Raw genomic sequence first — 19,717 nt, 5'->3', positions numbered from 1 at the left:
ATGTTGAGTAGAGTCGTCAGGATTTGAGTCCCCAACTCCACAGCTTGTGGCAAAGACGCTTGAGCACGGACCATGACGCTGAGGAGGTGGGGGTCTTGAGCCGAGGCCTGAGGTCAGGCAGGCAGGGGGCTATGAGGCAAAGACGTAATTAAGATGGTAATTAGTGTAAAAACAATAATCACAGCTCCATCTCTGTGTAGTGTATTGTTTGTTATTTCTATGATCATTAACTTAATGAGGGCCTAATTGACAAGCTGGAGGTAGCCTGATAGGACCTTAGGCCTAATTAAGTGTGGATAGCCACGTCCAATGAGAGAGCAGCCCAGAGGATAAAATAGGCCCAGTTTGTTTTGGTCTGCACAGTCAACGTCAATCTGAGCTTGGAGCATCATTGCGAGTGTGGACCAAGCTCAACAATATCACTAAGGATACAAATCATTTTGGAATTTTGAACACTTTATCAAACGCTCCTGAGGCCCAGCCGGACTTTACCCAAGCCGTTTTTAGTCGGAAACCTGTGTTTCAGTTGTAACAAACAACTCCTCCTCGATTGTATAAATTCACCGGCTCGCTCACACTAGCATCAGAACTGTCTCGTCATCAGCATGGAACACATCACCTCAACTCCGGCACCATCGACAACCCTGACCTACCAACACTCATCAATGGATTACTCGCCCATCGAGGCTTTGAACGCTGACTCTCCTGGAACTAAGTTCAACTTTACCCATTTCGGTGAACTAATCACAGATATTTCCTCCAGGTATCGCCCGTGTCTCAGACGAGTCAAGTCCATGTCACAAGCGGTAAGTTGAAATCTTTTATTCCTTAAAATAATTCATCTTTTTTGCAGCATTTTGAAAAACTTGTCTGTTCATTTGTTTATTGGAGATGATTGCATTGGTTGAATTATCCTAACTGATCTGTATTGACAGTTTCAGTTTGTGTTTTACTGGATAAATTAGCGACTACATATCGTTTTGATATATTGGTGTAATTAGCTAATCAAGATTATATAAAGACTATAGTCTTTATCAACTCTTGGTGTAATTGACAACTTTACTTCAATTGAAAAATCAATCAAGCAGAATGTCACTGTCAGTTGTCTTGTTCCTAGTGGCTGCATTCTCTTTTAATCAGTTGAAAATTATCTACTTGAAACATTCAGTATATTACATGCTATTTTATGCCATTTTTCGGTGACTTCATTTGAGAACAAATATTGTATATTATTGACATGAAATTGTTTGTATTTGTTCAGGCTGTGGTCTTATACCTTCGTAGCCTATATCAAATATTGCCTATCTAGGCTCAGTATAGAAAAAATCAACAACACCCTCTTAGCACAGAAACTGTTTTTGTTTACTGAGTAGGACGTTTTTCACAGCCTCATCCTGCCGTTGTTGATCTCAGGTCAAGACCTTGGTAATTGGTGGTATTGTAGGCCGGGTTGTACTGCTTTAAGACAAAAGCCTATTCTTAGACTGGTTCTTTTCAAACCAGCTGTGACAATTATCAAAACCATTATTTATATTTGCAAATTAAATAGTCAGTTGTAGATATGCTTATTTGACTGTGGTGCTATTCTGATGTAAAAAAGCCATGCTATCAAATACATAATTGCAAGACAATTTATCATTTCAGCCCTTATCATCGTTTATGAGTCCTACTTCAATATTGGAGGAGTCATCAAGATTTGAGACTCGGCCATTCCAAGATTCCACCAACAAAATCCGATTTCAGTTAGAAGAGGAGGAGAATTCTCAGGATAGTGGTCTTGGTTGTGAGAAAGATAAGGTATGTGGGTTTATGCTTCTCTCTGTTAATATGGACATCCCTTGTACTGAAAGTGGTGTCCTGATTACCGAGGTCAAATTGAGTGGATATGCTGATAGAGAACTGGTGTTGCAAGTCAGGTGATTTCAAACTTATAACTCTAAAAGGAAAAGGAAACTGCAAAATGGATGAGACGTCTGTCTTCTCTTCTTTAAAAGAGTTTGTGACAAGTATGGGTATCAAATCCGTTTGTTTTCATATGTTTGATTAAAAAAGCTAACATTGTAATCATGATCAAAGGAACAGAAACTCATTCAATGTATCTCTGAAGTAAAAACTGTGAAATAATCCAGCTCGGCTGACATCGTAAAGACGTGTTTGAATATTCCCAATTGTTTGTTGAAGAAGAAATTGTCTATACCATTGTATTGATGTGATAATTTATGAGTGCAATTAGGCAATTAGGCATTCCCTTATAAAGATAAAGGGTGGGCCATCAGAGTAATTACTTGACTTTGATCATTCATTAGAACAATCTGATTCTCAGGGTGTGAACATCCTGGAGCATCCAGGACAGGAGATTTCTACCTCAGATCAGTTGTTTTTCACAAGCAGACCATGGGCTATTAATGCTCATTTTGGTTATTATTCCCTAATTAACAACTTTGAGGAAATTTTCCTGAGGGCACCCAAGCAAAAAAAACAGTCCAACCTTGAGGGTTCACAAATTTGAATTGTGTGAAAAACTAACTGTTATAAATTACTTAAATTAAACAATGTGAATTTGATCGGAAATGATTTGTTGGATTATAAATACTTTAATTCGGGGTTAGTATTGATTATGAATAAAATTCAGGGATTATCATCAGGATTAACAAAAGGCGTTTCCTTTTTCAATTAAAGAAAAAAGTGAAGTGTTGGCATTAAAATTTGACAGGAAGCAAATTTGAATGGAAGTAAATTTGATTGGATATACTTTTTATTTTGGTCTGATTGGAAGGAAATGTGTCGTTTAGCTCTTGGGATTATCACTTCCTGTCTAATTATTTTGATTTTTCTGACCCAAACCGAAGTGTTTAGGAAACACCCTTATTCTACATAACTGATCTAGTACTGGCAGCAATTATGAATGGTTTTTTGGGGGGAAATTCTTAAAAACAAATGCATATTGACTCCAGACAGAAACCCTGTATCATAACTAAGATGTAATCATCCAAATGTGCTCTTCTTCAGGATGATGACTTCCACTTTGCTGAGCCTGTCGGCCTCCCACCAAAGAGGAACAGACTGCTAGGCGAGGATTCCAACTCACCACTCAGATACTCGCCCTGCAAGCCCAGCGACGGCAAGCGAGGAAGCATGCCGCCTCTTAGCCTGGTAAGATTCTTACAGAAGAGTTTCAGTGTCCTCTCATCAATCAATCAAGGGGTATTTTACGTGGAGTTTCATCAAAATGGTAGTTTAACTCAAGCCAGCTAAATGACATTTTAACCTCTGAAGTTTTTTATGTCCAAAGGAGGTATGAAGTTGAGACAAAACTCCAAGACTAGGAGTCGGGATGATAAATATAATCTTGGTCTGAGGTCACACACTGAATTAAGTGCAGTTCAACCATGCGACGAGAGGGGCAGAGGTATTAAGATGAAGGTAATGGTCCATGTTTGGAAGAAATAATTGAAAATGACAGATGCCCAATAGAAATTATGCAAATATAAATCCAGTTAAGTTCCTCTGCCACCTGTTTTGAACTTAAAAGTTAATGAGCTTGGAAAAAAGTAATGCACCAACTAATTTCGGCCTTGTTTATTGGTTACCATTGAATATTTGAAAGATTGCAACAGATTTGATCCCAAATTAATCTGGCCAGATCTTTCTTTTATTATATCTGAATGGATATTCCACCTGCAAGAAATCTGTGGTGTGTGCTGGCGTATTATTTGTGGAATTATGATTATGATTAATTTTTGTTCCTTTTCAATGAAGCCTTCCCCTTTTCTTCATAGAAATGGGTTCAGAAAAGTCATTCCTTAATAATCCCAACCTGCACTAAATCACCTGTTTGAAATGGGCCAGGTGTCTTGGCATTTGACGTCATGGTTATGAAAAGAAGTCTTTGTTTTGTGATTTCCTTTTCAATGGAAAAGTCTTGCTTTGTAAATTATAAGAAATCACATCTGCACGTCCAATGACACCTGTGCAAGTGTTTCCTTCAACTTCAACACAGTTGGTGACAAAGACCCCCAGTTAGGCAACTCCTCATCCAATATTCATAAAACAACGTAAATTGTCACATCTATTATCAAACTCTTCAAAATTTTCCGTATGACGTTTTTAACATTTCATCTTCCCATGTGTCATTCATAAGCCCATGTGCCAAAATCATTATAAATTTCCTCCATGTGCTAAAAACAATGGTCCCTCTACTCCACCTTTGTAACTCCTAAACCAACTGGCCTCTACGGTGAGAAATCCACCCTGGCTATTTTCGACATCTCATGTTCAAGCATACACCTCAGACTATTCCAAGAAACCCTTATTAATAAAAAGGAACAGTCCTAATGACCCTTAAAAAACAATGATACAACTGTACGTAGGCTTGTTGTTTTCTTTCATGACACGTTGTTTGTCTGGGACCACTGCACATACACGATTTTGAAAGACAAAAACTTGTGTAGTTAGAGCAATTTGTCCCAAATATGAAAAGTCCTGCCCATAACTTAAACTGCATGTCCCTTTGCCTGGAATCTAGATCTTAAAATATTATAAAAATAAGACAACTACATGTACATGTTGCTCTTTTAAAGTTGTTCGACTCCTCTTGGCATGCTGAGTAGTGTCTCTTAATGTCACATCCATCTTCTAAAAGACGGAGCAACCCTTTACCGTGTTGTCTTTGCAATACATTTCAAAACACCTTACTCTGCACTTGATACTTGAAGTTCTATTTCATGAAAACCTGTTGTTTTCTTTGACCAGTGCCACCCTCTGCGGTGTTTGGCTTGCAATTTCTCCTGACTTGTTGAAATTCAGAGCTGCACTGTTGTCTGAGTGTCTCAACAGAGTTCTATTTGATGAAGACCTTGGGTCCATTATACCCCTATTCTGTCCTACCGTTTTCACTGAGCGGTGTGCGCTGTGTTTGCAATATATTTCAGACATGTGCTTCATTTTGAAAATAACAAGTACTGTTGTGCGAATGCTTTTGACCCTGTTTGGGAAAACAACACAACTGCTCTGTTGGCTTGACGTTGCTATTGCAATTCATTCCTGACATGTAACTCATATCTTGGTTTCCCTTAATCCATAATGTCCAGGCTGGATGTCCAAGTTGAATTTCCTTTTACGGAACTTCAAAAACAACTGTGAAAATGCCTGAGAAAAGGTCCAAAGATTTCGAGCAAAGTGTTACATTTTACACTTGGATGGTGTGGTTGCCTGTCTACATGTGGCTGCCTTGACGTACTTCAAGGACCACGTCTTGTATGTTACTCATTTAGGTGATTTCCTCCTCCGCAGTTTTAAAAAACAACTGTGAAATTAGTTCAAAAGGACCTGATAATTTGTTAAATTTCAACCCTTGGACTGTCTGATTGCGTGTCTGACTTTGGCACAATCGAATTCTATATCTTTATTTCATGCCTGAAGTGTGATTGCCGATGCTGGAATTTCAAAAACAACTGTCTGACACCAAGGCTGTTTGATTTCCTGGCTATTTCAGGAGGCCCACTTCCCCACTGGGTGCCAGTCTCTTCCTATTTTGGAACTTTTAAAACAACCATGATTACAACTTATTAAAATGGGACAATTTTTTTCAATAAGCTGTCACTTTTCATACATAGACCTTCTAATTGCAACTTCTTGTTTCCTGTTTTGGAATCATTGAAAAAACTTTTGAGTTACATGAAATCTGTGGAAAAAGTTGTTTTCGGTCCATCGCCTGCCAGGTAACAGAAAATGGCCTACTTCCTTATTTGGTGGTCTGGATTGGTTGGCAAAGGCTATCATCTGCCTAAGTTGGGGAGCATAAAACAAGAGTCCAGATTTACAGGACTTATGCCGTTTATCTGATTATTCTGTGCCCGCTTAGTTTGATAATCAAAACACACTTATGTTGCTAGCTAGGTTTGCGTTTGTTCAGCAATATCATATCCCTTTGACACCGTTTGTGTAAAAGATCATGCACCTTTTTCAAAATGATTCTCAAAGGCCAAATAATGAGTAAATACTGGTGCTAATTAGTATGACAATGACATCAAATGGTCATCCTACAATCCTATCTATAAAAGTCAACTGGCTTAGTCACAGGAACAGACTTCGCCAGTTATCTATAACATCAGGTCAAATAGACATGTGTATCCTTCATGACATCATCACGTTATGATTTTATCATAATGTTTTCGTCAAGAACTTGATTTTGATAAAAGTTGACTCTAGTCAGGAGAGTACTAAACACGAGATGTCTCTGATCTCTCAGCTTCCTGAAAAGTTTTCAAAAGCATGCTGCATAAATGTCTAGACAACCCTCATTGAGGTTTGACTAAATTTTGAAACTTTTCTGTCAACCCATGCCAGGTCACAAGTGTCCATCTAGCCAGTTCAGTCGGGCAGCTGGACAAACTTTTGTTTTCTTTGTAAATCATATAGATGATTATCCATTCCAGTTTTCCAAATCTACGTCCCTCGAAGACTTACCTCGTGCCAGGTCCCCGCTAGCCACAGTGTCCTTAACCAGCTGCCGCAGCCCCCTCCAGCGAGCGCACTCGGCCGAATCGACCAATAGTAATGAAGACGATGATGGATTCTTAGAATTGATCGACCTTGAAGATGACGAGGATGACGTCAGGAACTCTGGTGTGAAGGGCCTCAGCAGTTTGTTGAATGCTCCGTTAATCCATCCCAAATCACCTAGACAGCCTGCAGAACAACTGATCTCACCCCCATTCGTAAGTAGCAAATTATATCGTGGTTAAGCCATATGCAGGTTTCAGAGTTGGATATTTCCATAATTCTGGCAGAGGCAAATTTGGTTTTAACCTTGGAAAGGTCCACACCAGTCATCTCTCTTGGCAGACTATGATTATCCAAAATTCTTCACTTTGACCTGAAGTCCCATGTTGAAGATTTTCTATGTTTATGAGTTGCCAATTTTAGAACCCACACTTGTGCAGTATTCATAATTGATAGTTCTGTGCATCTTCTAGTATTGTATTAGTAGAGTGGAACATCTCTAAGCAGATACCTCCATTAAGTTTAATTTCTGTTAATTTGTATATGTTGATCTTTCAGCCAAGGCGTGGAAAGGCAATGCCACGAGGCCTGTTCCGCAGTCCCAGTGCCCCCAAGCTCAACCTCCCACAATCGCCCAAGTGCAGTCCATTCGTCCTCAACACGCGCCTCACATCATTCAAGCGCCCAGAGCCCCCTGTTGATGAGAACACACCGGTGATGTGCAAGAGAAGGAAGAGTGTGTCTGACTTCAACGCCGAACCTTGCTACCCGAAGGAAATTCAACAAAGGGCAAAGGTGAGTTAATCCCAAACCACGGATGATACTGGCGCCAGATGATGCTTATCCCGACTGACTCACTGGATTTGTAATAGAAGCCTACTTATGTCTGATTGACAGAGATAATCCTCTGATGCAAGGCTCTGATGGAAACATCCTCAAGTAGCACCTGGTACTGTTAGGAAAGGTGTCTTCTTCTCATTCTGTGTTTGATCTCCACTTGAATATGCAGATATTATTGCCCAGAAATCTCAAATTTTGTTCCCAATGATGCTCTCCAGTCATGTGATATCACCTCCTTGAAGAATTCGTAGGAATGGCCTAGCATCCTGTTTAAACAGTCACATGAAACAACCCTTTATTTGAATCGTTATTTGTTTCCAGATTGTGCCCAAGTTCCAACGCTCGGTATCTGCAGGGGACGAATGCAGCATCAAATCTGCCCTCAACAAAGGTGAGTTGATTCAGAACAGGAAAAAGCACAACATTAGCGTTAGGACTTTTGCCAACATTATGTGAAGTCAATATTGATGTTCACTTGATAGATATTACCAGTCCATTTTGTCTACATTGTATTATCAACTCGATTATTGTCTATTTCAAGGTGCCGACCAAACTGATCTCGTTGGAGATTTCTCCCGAGCATTCTGCCTACCTCATTCCTCAGGCAAACATCAAGATCTCAAATACATTTCACCCGATACGGTAAGTTCTCACTCTCACAAAGCATCATATAATTGGAGAGGAAGTCTTCATAATTTCATTAGAGTAACACATGAAGATCATTCAAAAGGGCTTCTGGAACATGTTTTAGATGATATTACATGACAGGTTTGGATGTTCCAAATCAGAGTTCAACATCATCTTGACAATCGGCAAACTCAATGTTTAGATCTTAATCTTGCCAACGGACTGAAGGAGGAAGACACTTAGATTTATCCACGCAACTGCAGCAGACATTATAATCATTTGTTTGTTTTCATTTTTACAGTTGTCCCGCTTGCTCAAGAATGAATACAGTCATATAGTCGAGGAGTTTGTGATCGTGGATGCTCGCTTCCCCTATGAGTATGAGGGTGGTCACATCAAGGACGGTCTGAATCTCTACACGAAGGATCAGATCCTCGCCGAGTTCTTCAAGAAGATTCACGTGACCCAGGACCCCAACAAACGCTTTATCATCATCTTCCATTGCGAATTCTCCTCAGAAAGAGCGCCCTCTCTGTAAGTATTGTAGAAGTGCATTGCTCTTGTCCCAATGATGCTGAAGAACTGAACTGGTCAATGTTTCCTTCGTCAGTGTTTGCTGACTTCTGAACTAACAGTGCTGTGTCCTATTGTCCAAACTATAAATTACAGGGCTTGTGCTTTTTGCATGTGTTATGATACAGTATATTTTCTTCTGTAGATCTCGCTTCTTGAGGAGCCAAGATCGTGAGGCCAACAAAGACTGCTACCCTCACCTGCACTACCCCGAGTTGTACCTCCTCGACGGCGGTTACAAGAACTTCTTCGAGAGTACCGACAAAGACTTGTGCGTCCCTCAGACCTACAAACCAATGTTGCACAGGGACCACTCTCACGATCTCAAGCACTTCCGTGCAAAGTCCCGATCATGGGGCGGAGAAAGCCGTCGGTCTGGTCTATCACGGGGATTGAAATTCTAAAGCATTGACAAACTCTTCCTAGGCAATATATTGGACTTTACACCCCCACCAGTCAATATGAGGCTGTCCTAAATTTATTGAAAATGCATTAGAATGGGCTTGCCTGATATTGGTTTGCAGGGATGTTCGGTTTAGCAGGAGCTGTGATATGCTATGTTGAATTTTTAGTGTGCCCTAAGCAGGCTCTGATCTGACCTCTTAGTATGAAAGCATAAGAATGACATAAGACTACCCCGGTGGTATAAATTTTTCACGTATCCTCCATGAACCTTTCAGGACTGGGGTATTTGGAAGAAATGTTTAATTTTATCAAAAATAACCCAAAGTTATCAAAACCTTTGCAAAGGTCTGGAGGCTATGATTTGAGTTTCATAGTGAGGTCAGGTCATGTTGAGCAATAAGGGACACAGAGTTTTGAATCTTGCAATACGGGAGTGCAAAATGGAGTTAAAGCAATAATTGAGTGCATGGACTGAATTTGCTACTCTAAACTGGAGTGCATAGACTACTGAAGTGGAGTGCAGAGACTATTGGAGTGCAGACTGCATTTACTAATACTGGAGTGCCGTATACTATAATGGCATGCATGTTAGATATATCTTCATACTGGAGTGCATAGACTGCGTTGGAGTGCATGGGATGAACTCTCTTCTTTCAAAAACAGGAGTGCTAGCATGACTTATATTACCCAAGGCGAACCCAAAATGGCACAATGCAATATTTGAAAGAATAGACTTGCTTGCATGTACCGTGATTTTGGAGTTCATAGCTTTCAGACTGCAGACAAAAATGGAGTGCTTGATAGAATTTGTAATGCATAGACATTTGGAGTGCTGAACCTATCTTGGGTTCAATGCGAAATGCTAAATTTTTCCTTTCAGGTCTCTTGGAGTGCTGACTTTTCTGATTCTCACATTGGTGTCCACATGATACCCGTTTATTTGGAAATCATTATGTTGTTTTAGGATGAGGGGATGAGTGGATTATCTTACCACCAGTAAATTCAATGTGTATTGTCAGTGTTCTCAGTCACAACAAAATCTAAGCTGAATGCTGTCTGACGTGAAGAGAATAGAGTTGAGAACACTGGCTGTCTACAGATTGGTTCTGGCAGGGAACACAAATGTTTTTTGATTCTGTGATTGTTCATTCATAACACATCCGCTACAAGTCACTACTAGTATAAATTGTAGTTTTGTGGCTGGCACTGAAGACCATTCAATCAAATACAAGACATAATTCACAATCTGCTATCTCAAACAGTTACGGTAGTGCCACACAGACTAGGACACATTATTAATGAGCAATCACATTATTCTGGATCCACTGCCGAAAGCAGCAACAATCTGTTAAACAATGGGTGATATGAATAAAGTCTAGCAAATGCTTTTACTCCGGTTTTGTACAGGAAGGCCTAGTGTAAATGTACATGGAGATTTAGATAAAAGCACTTGCTAGTCTTTATTCATATCACCCAATGTCTAATAGCTGAACCAGCCAATTCTGGTATAGTTTGCCCAAGACTAACTTATATGTTTTGAACTGGCATATGTTTGTGTGCGAGTCTGTGTGTATGTTGGAATGATTGTGATAGTGTGAATGTCGCCAGTTTCTCCTAAAATTGGGAGAACATTTCAATTAGGTGCGTAATGCACTGCTGACACCTCTATGTGCTATTACCTCAACATTAATTTATTTTCAACTCGGGGGACTGTTTGCAGGTGATTTAAAAAATACAAAAATATTCCAGAAGGAATTGAGAATGTCTTTCACATTGTGAGGTGACATACATGTATGCCATATGCTGTTTGCAGTGTATCACTATCAGCAAGCGATTTTGCTGCATTCATAACAAGGCTTATCAATTGGATTTTATTTTTTTAAATCATCTCTGCTTTCCCTCAAGGGTCTTAAATCTTATCTATCACTTGCATCTGCATTCTCCATCATCAATTTAAAGTGGATTGGTGTGTGATATTGTAGAAAACTGCTAGTTGGACATCGAATCTAGTTTGAATGACTGAACATTTTCTGTGAAAATGCCTAGGTCATCAGATCAGATCGATCCTATAAGCTTGACATCTAATTGTGGAAAATCTCTTATAATAACTTGGGACAATTTTTAACTTTTATGTTTGTTTGAACAAGTTTTTGTTATAATTGAAATTCACATTATTTTGTTACTTGCACTGCATGTTTTCTCCTAGACTTCCTGATCTAGGATTTTAATTGTGCATTGCGTCACGGTGTGAATCAAGTGTATAGATATGCCATGTACAGGATTTGTAAATATCACGTATTCTTATTATTATATCAATGTTACAATTGTTGGTAGCCGAATGTGAGGAGGTCAGAAAGACAGATAGAAGAATTAATATAAGTGTATCAGCTAGAGCCAAAGTATATAAATCTAGAAGAGTAGTACTTCCTTTGGATGACATCCCCTGGATGGGCATGGAAAAAATTTCGCAAAGAAATATTAAATATCCTATTCAAGGATGTTGTCTACTGGGGTAACTGCTATAAAATATGTTGTATATTCCAAACATTGAATCCTAGGCAAAAGTTTCGAACTAAATTTTAACCAACCTTTATTGAAAAGTAACTGGTGTATCACGAAAATTTGCTTTTGATGTCAGTTTCGGAATTGAATGTATAAGAAGAAAGTCAGCTAAGTTGAACCAGTGAGAAAGTGCAGGTATTTTTTCTAAAATCTTCAAATACTCTTGATGTTTAATCTAAATGTTGTCTACTATTTCTTCAATGTTTTCTATTAACTACAAGACTGGTTCAGCTTGGTTGGATGTTGTTTGTGATAAGTCGATGTTGTGCCATTGTAACGTGTATTCGATAAAACTACCTTCTCAGGAAGTCGATAGATCTAAAAATCTGTCCTCAGAGTCATATATAAGTTCTCTAAAAGTCATTTATTGAAACGTTAACATTTTGGAAACGTATTTTCAAAGTATGAAAACGTTCAAAATCTGGCTTTTGAAATATAGATGTATGATAAGAATTCTGGATCTCTTGAATTCTCCATGAGTCTTCTCCCCTTGTTCCAGATAAAAGGCCAAAGTTATGAAAGCATTTTAGCCCGGACAGTCTTTGTCCATTTAACATGTCATCACGTGTTATGGACTCAGAATTGGCATTCTCAATAGACAGTACTGGCTATTAGTGTTTCTGTCTGTCTTAATGAAAAAATGGAACGTCCCTGTTCCAAAAACATGGTACTGGGAACATGGTAGTTTTCTTGTGGAGGGTTTGAGAGAATTATGCTTTCCTCGGAACAAAAGGTGATAGCTTTAATACATTGATGGTCACATGTAAAGATATCTTTTTATATCAGGTATGAAAATGTTGAGTTCATTTGGAAAAAGGGGACTGAACCTTTTTCCTCGTAGTTGTGTGGTAGAAAAGTAGAATATATTAATTTAGGCTTAGGTTTGTACAAGGCTTGGTAGGGATATTAGGTATTGTAGGATGTGGAGAAAATCTAGCGTTCGGTTTTTGGCATGTCATTTAAAGTATTTATATATATAATAATAATTTCAAGACTAAAAGAGTCACTTGAAACTTGTATTTCATTTGTCATGCATTTATATTGTGGACTTATATGGAACAAAAGAAGGGCGATTCCACTGGGAGGTCATTTTGTCAAACAAGGTGGACCAGTGACAAATTAGGATAACAGGAATTTGGGCATTCCTCCTGCTGTACGAAAGTACTGAAAAATGGAATGGTCCTGCTCTGAAATATAAGGTAATAATAGCCTTTAGCACAGTAATTTACAAGAATATGCATTTCGGAGCTTAATATGTTATTAGTCCAAACAAGCCCTGCCATTGTTTGCAAGTCGAGAGACTGCAATTATTCTGTGTGTGTTTGAAACGTCAAAAGGATAGGTCCTGATGGTAAATGTAGTTGCAAATAGCACACAAGCATTTAAAATATCTTTTATATCTTAGTATAAGATCAAACTGCCATTTTAGTCAAGTGGCTTTTTTATGTGTTCATGATTTGCATATTTTAGGTTATTTAGCAGCATGTTCTTTTTTAATTAACATTATTTATATAGATTGTCTTGTGTGCATGATAAGTTAAAAGCATACATGTAATGGACTGATTGTGGTTCACTTCAGAAAATAATTGAATTTTGCAGGCAAGGATTTTCTGCCAAGGGTTCTAGTAGTTTAGGTGTATTGATGAAAGAAAGGAGACTAAAGAAATGTTCGGAGATTTGGTATTAAGTGCATGCAGTTCAACTTAAAAAACCTAAGCTAGTCTCACTGGGATCTAAGCAGGCATCCCAATCTATGGAATATTTATTCAAGGGTATTAACAAAGGTCACAATCCTGAACTCAAATAAAATATGTAGGTTTATTCAAATTGCACAAATTATGTAGGGGGTAGGTGGTGGTTCAGCTTTCTACCTTATGGTTAAGATATCTGTCTTCCTGTGTGGATTATTATAATGACGTCCTAAACTATTTAGGATGTAAGGTTGCTTTATAGTTCACTTTAGGTATGTCAAACTTTTGCACCAATATTTTAGTTCCAATTCCTAATGCATTTAGGAGATGCTCATGTATTCTTGTCTGTGAATAAAGTGAACAGAGGGGTCCTGATGGGGCAAGCATCTCATGTACCGGTATGTGTGGTTTGCAGAGAAAACACTTTAAAATTTAATGGTAAAACATTTTGATATGTGACTACGTCAGCAGGGTGTATCCTTACCCTTGTACAACATTTAAACATAGTGGATAGTTGATGTACTCTAGTGTCACTGATCTAAAACCATTTCTGAATATTTCGAATGCACATGGTCGTGGGTTGGTGACACCAATCTGTCTGGTGGTCATGAGTGGTTTTATATCGGTGATATTAGAGTAAGTTACAGGCTGAATTTGACAAAACATTCTATGTTATCTTCTTCACTGTCACCTTCTGATGTTTTGATTGTTGCATACCTCACATTCAGCTCAGTGTTCATTTCTTCCTTCACATCAGTATTACCCACGTATCAATGTGTAAAATAAATATATTTTATTGTGAATATCTGTCTTAGTTGTTTGTTACATGCTGTGAATAATGTCTCCTAGTCTTGCAACTTGACATTTCTGTTTCAGCCTAGCTCTCACACAACAGTATGACATAAATATACTGTCACATATTTCCTTACAATACAGGATGTCTCAGAAAATATAATGAGAGTCAAGGTTTACGTTTTAAGACAACGACACAACCTGGCTCTCCCCCACAACTTAGTCACAGTCAGAGTCTTCAATTTTCCTCACAAATATACAGGAGGATGTCTCTGAAAATGATATAAAGTGTCATAGCCACAATCTCTGTGGCACCAACTGGCCAAACTGTTGCAACATTCCTTGCTGGAAAGAGGTTGTCTCATATACAAAATCCGTGAAGCTCTGTTGAAGCAAGGACCAGACATCAAGACATTATTGTCACAACCTTACTCTTTCTGATGGTCTCACATGCTTTCGCAGTCATCTTTATATGGGGTGTCTCAGAGAAGGGCCTGAGATTGAGACATTTACACAACCTAGCTCTATTTTATTTACGTGGATACAGAGTTGAAATCAGCACCTTTTTAAAATCGGGGTGTCGTAGACCATCCAGGAGCAGACATGAAGAAGACATTGGCACAAGCTAGCTTTGTTGCACCATGAGGACCGCTGATGCCTTTATTGTTTACCGTTTACCTTTATTGAAGTCGTTGGAAGTGTATCCCACGTTGCATAGCGGATTGTATCCCACGTTGCAGAGCGGGTTGTATCCCACGTTGCAGAGCGGGTTGGATTTGCAAGAGAGGTGCCAACACAGATGGTTCAGGGCTGTACTGCCTGGAAGGACATGGTGGCGCACCATTGTGATGACAGGTGTACTCTAGGCTTATGGCCTGAATGTGACACTGTCCACGGTACATATTGTCTCTGTCTTCAGTACTCGAGAAGCATATATTCACAGATACAGCAAGAAACACTATCTCTGAAAACTGTCCTCACTATTGTGAAGACACATTCACGTTACTTATAGCATATGTGCACTATCTTCCATTGAGCAGAAACATTCTAGTCTCCGAAACTTTCGTCACTACTGCGAAGACAAAACAACATCACACAATCATGGCAAGAGAATGACATTGTCCGAGGTGCGTATTGCCTTCAAAGTCCTCACTGTTGCAGGGACACAACACTATGGCTCGAATCATATAGCCAGGGAAGTCCGTTGAACATCTTGTCTCTGAAAACTGTCCTCATAACTGTGGAGACACAAGCGTGAGTGATGTAGGTCATGGAACAAATTGTCCTCATAACTGTGGAGACACAATAACCACTGGAAGCATAGAGTGATATTGTCTGGGAACATCCTGTCTCCAGAAACTGTCCTCCCTTTTGTGAAGACACAACAGCCTTAAAAGAAGCAAAGAGTGTGGCGTTGTCAGTGGAACATCTTGGCTTCGGAAACTCACACTCTCTTCTTCTATTAAGGCTGTTGTGTCTTCACACTAGGAGGGACAGTTTCTGGAGACAGGATGTTCCACGGACAACGCCACACTCTTTGCTTCTATTAAGGCTGTTGTGTCTTCACAATAGGGAGGACAGTTTCTGGAGACAGGATGTTCCACGGACAACGCCACACTCTTTGCTTCTTTTAAGGCTGTTGTGTCTTCACAAAAGGGAGGACAGTTTCTGGAGACAGGCTGTTCCACGGACAACGCCACACTCTTTGCTTCTATTAAGGCTGTTGTGTCTTCACAATAGGGAGGACAGTTTCTGGAGACAGGATATTCCACGGACAACGCCACACTCTTTGCTTCTATTAAGGCTGTCGTGTCTTCACAATAGGGAGGACAGTTTCTGGAGACAGGCTGTTCCACGGACAACGCCACACTCTTTGCTTCTATTAAGGCTGTTGTGTCTTCACAATAGGGAGGACAGTTTCTAGAGACAGGATGTTCCACGGACAACGCCACACTCTTTGCTTCTTTTAAGGCTGTTGTGTCTTCACAAAAGGGAGGACAGTTTCTGGAGACAGGCTGTTCCACGGACAACGCCACACTCTTTGCTTCTATTAAGGCTGTTGTGTCTTCACAATAGGGAGGACAGTTTCTGGAGACAGGATATTCCACGGACAACGCCACACTCTTTGCTTCTATTAAGGCTGTCGTGTCTTCACAATAGGGAGGACAGTTTCTGGAGACAGGCTGTTCCACGGACAACGCCACACTCTTTGCTTCTATTAAGGCTGTTGTGTCTTCACAATAGGGAGGACAGTTTCTGGAGACAGGCTGTTCCACGGACAACGCCACACTCTTTGCTTCTATTAAGGCTGTTGTGTCTTCACAATAGGGAGGACAGTTTCTGGAGACAGGATGTTCCACGGACAACGCCACACTCTTTGCTTCTATTAAGGCTGTTGTGTCTTCACAATAGGGAGGACAGTTTCTGGAGACAGGCTGTTCCACTGACAACGCCACACTCTTTGCTTCTATTAAGGCTGTTGTGTCTTCACAATAGGGAGGACAGTTTCTGGAGACAGGCTGTTCCACGGACAACGCCACACTCTTTGCTTCTTGTAAGGGTGCTGCGTTTTCACACTAGGAAGGACAGTTTCTGGAGACAGGATGTTCCACTGACAACGCCACACTCTTTGCTTCTATTAAGGCTGTTGTGTCTTCACACTAGGAGGGACAGTTTCTAGAGACGGGATGTTCCACGGACAACGCCACACTCTATGCTTCTTGTAAGGGTGCTGCGTTTTCACACTAGGAAGGACAGTTTCTGGAGACAGGATGTTCCACGGACAACGCCACACTCTTTGCTTCTATTAAGGCTGTTGTGTCTTCACAATAGGAAGGACAGTTTCTAGAGACGGGATGTTCCACGGACAACGCCACACTCTATGCTTCTTGTAAGGGTGCTGCGTTTTCACACTAGGAAGGACAGTTTCTGGAGACAGGATGTTCCACGGACAACGCCACACTCTTTGCTTCTATTAAGGCTGTTGTGTCTTCTCATAACTGTGTAGACACAACAACCACTGGAAGCATAGAGTGATATTGTATGTGGAAATTCTTGGCTCCGGAAACTGTCCTCCCTATTGTGAAGACACAACAGCCTTAATAGAAGCATAGAGTGTGGCGTTGTCCGTGGAACATCCTGTCTCCAGAAACTGTCCCTCCTAGTGTGAAGACACAACAGCCTTAAAAGAAGCAAAGAGTGTGGCGTTGTCAGTGGAACATCTTGGCTTCGGAAACTCACACTCTTTGCTTCTATTAAGGCTGTTGTGTCTTCACACTAGGAGGGACAGTTTCTGGAGACAGGATGTTCCACGGACAACGCCACACTCTATGCTTCTATTAAGGCTGTTGTGTCTTCACAATAGGAAGGACAGTTTCTGGAGACAGGATGATCCACGGACAAAGCCACACTCTTTGCTTCTATTAAGGCTGTTGTGTCTTCACAATAGGGAGGACAGTTTCTGGAGACAGGATGTTCCACGGACAACGCCACACTCTTTGCTTCTTGTAAGGCTGTTGTGTCTTCACAATAGGGAGGACAGTTTCTGGAGACGGGATGTTCCACGGACAACGCCACACTCTTTGCTTCTTTTAAGGCTGTTGTGTCTTCACAAAAGGGAGGACAGTTTCTGGGGACAGGATGTTCCACGGACAATATCACTTTATGTTTCCAGTGGTTGTTGTGTCTCCACAGTTATGAGGACAATATGTTCCATGACCTACATCACTCACGCTTGTGTCTCCACAGTTATGAGGACAGTTTCCGGAGCCAAGATGTTCCACGGACAACGCCACACTCTTTGCTTCTATTAAGGCTGTTGTGTCTTCACAATAGGGAGGACAGTTTCTAGAGACAGGATGTTCCACGGACAACGCCGCACTCTTTGCTTCTATTAAGGCTGTTGTGTCTTCACAATAGGAAGGACAGTTTCTGGAGACAGGATGATCCACGGACAAAGCCACACTCTTTGCTTCTATTAAGGCTGTTGTGTCTTCACAATAGGGAGGACAGTTTCTGGAGACAGGATGTTCCACGGACAACGCCACACTCTTTGCTTCTTGTAAGGCTGTTGTATCTTCACAATAGGGAGGACAGTTTCCGGAGCCAAGATGTTCCAAAGACAATATCACTCTATGCTTCCAGTGGTTGTTGTGTCTACACATTTATGAGGACAATTTGTTCCATGACATACATCACTCACGCTTGTGTCTCCACAGTTATGAGGACAGTTTCCGGAGCCAAGATGTTCCACGGACAACGCCACACTCTTTGCTTCTATTAAGGCTGTTGTGTCTTCACAATAGGGAGGACAGTTTCTGGAGACAGGATGTTCCACGGACAACGCCACACTCTTTGCTTCTTGTAAGGGTGCTGCGTTTTCACAATAGGGAGGACAGTTTCTGGAGACGGGATGTTCCACGGACAACGCCGCACTCTTTGCTTCTATTAAGGCTGTTGCGTCTTCACAATAGGGAGGACAGTTTCTGGAGACGGGATGTTCCACGGACAACGCCGCACTCTTTGCTTCTATTAAGGCTGTTGCGTCTTCACAATAGGGAGGACAGTTTCTGGAGACGGGATGTTCCACGGACAACGCCGCACTCTTTGCTTCTATTAAGGCTGTTGCGTCTTCACAATAGGGAGGACAGTTTCTGGAGACGGGATGTTCCACGGACAACGCCGCACTCTTTGCTTCTATTAAGGCTGTTGCGTCTTCACAATAGGGAGGACAGTTTCTGGAGACGGGATGTTCCACGGACAACGCCGCACTCTTTGCTTCTTTTAAGGCTGTTGTGTCTTCACAATAGGGAGGACAGTTTCTGGAGACGGGATGTTCCACGGACAACGCCGCACTCTTTGCTTCTATTAAGGCTGTTGCGTCTTCACAATAGGGAGGACAGTTTCTGGAGACGGGATGTTCCACGGACAACGCCGCACTCTTTGCTTCTTTTAAGGCTGTTGTGTCTTCACAATAGGAAGGACAGTTTCCGGAGCCAAGATGTTCCACGGACAACGCCACACTCTTTGCTTCTATTAAGGCTGTTGTGTCTTCACAATAGGGAGGACAGTTTCTAGAGACAGGATGTTCCACGGACAACGCCGCACTCTTTGCTTCTATTAAGGCTGTTGTGTCTTCACAATAGGAAGGACAGTTTCTGGAGACAGGATGTTCCACGGACAACGCCACACTCTATGCTTCTATTAAGGCTGTTGTATCTTCACAATAGGGAGGACAGTTTCCGGAGCCAAGATGTTCCACAGACAATATCACTCTATGCTTCCAGTGGTTGTTGTGTCTCCACAGTTATGAGGACAACTTGTTCCATGACCTACATCACTCACGCTTGTGTCTCCACAGTTATGAGGACAGTTTTCGGAGACAAGATGTTCCACGGACTTCCCTGGCTATATGATTCGAGCAATAGTGTTGTGTCCCCGAAACAGTGAGGACTTTCGAAGGCAATGCGCACCTCAGACAATGTCATTCTCTTGCCATGATTGTGTGATGTTGTTTTGTCTTCGCAGTAGTGATGAAAGTTTCGGAGACTAGAATGTTTCTGCTCAATGGAAGATAGTGCACATATGCTATAAGTAACCTGAATGTGTCTTTACAATAGTGAGGACAGTTTTCAGAGATAGTGTTTCTGGCCGTATCTGTGAATATATGCTTCTCGAGTACTGAAGACAGAGACAATATGTACCGTGGAGAGTGTCACAATCAG

The 19,717-nt window shown here is 40.9% G+C and overlaps 1 protein-coding gene across 3 annotated transcripts in view; it reads left to right on the top strand.

Annotated features, from left to right (window-relative positions):
• Window positions 1-14,005, top strand: part of LOC135489187 (M-phase inducer phosphatase-like) — a 31,499-nt gene extending 17,494 nt beyond the window's left edge. For all 3 annotated transcript variants that reach the window (XM_064774414.1, XM_064774413.1, XM_064774412.1), the window contains exons 6-14: window positions 764-806; window positions 1,645-1,797; window positions 3,010-3,153; window positions 6,438-6,719; window positions 7,063-7,299; window positions 7,666-7,735; window positions 7,886-7,986; window positions 8,273-8,505; window positions 8,690-14,005. In XM_064774414.1, the coding sequence (XP_064630484.1) occupies window positions 764-806; window positions 1,645-1,797; window positions 3,010-3,153; window positions 6,438-6,719; window positions 7,063-7,299; window positions 7,666-7,735; window positions 7,886-7,986; window positions 8,273-8,505; window positions 8,690-8,948 (1,522 nt within the window). In that variant the 3' untranslated portion in view covers window positions 8,949-14,005. The remainder of the gene's footprint in view (window positions 1-763; window positions 807-1,644; window positions 1,798-3,009; window positions 3,154-6,437; window positions 6,720-7,062; window positions 7,300-7,665; window positions 7,736-7,885; window positions 7,987-8,272; window positions 8,506-8,689) is intronic.
• Window positions 14,006-19,717: the final 5,712 nt, after the last annotated feature.

This window comes from Lineus longissimus, chromosome 6 (genome assembly GCF_910592395.1).
Source record: "Lineus longissimus chromosome 6, tnLinLong1.2, whole genome shotgun sequence".
NCBI classification, from domain to species: Eukaryota; Metazoa; Nemertea; class Pilidiophora; order Heteronemertea; family Lineidae; genus Lineus; species Lineus longissimus.
Note: the sequence above shows the minus strand (reverse complement) of the source record. Positions and strands in the feature narration are given on the sequence as shown.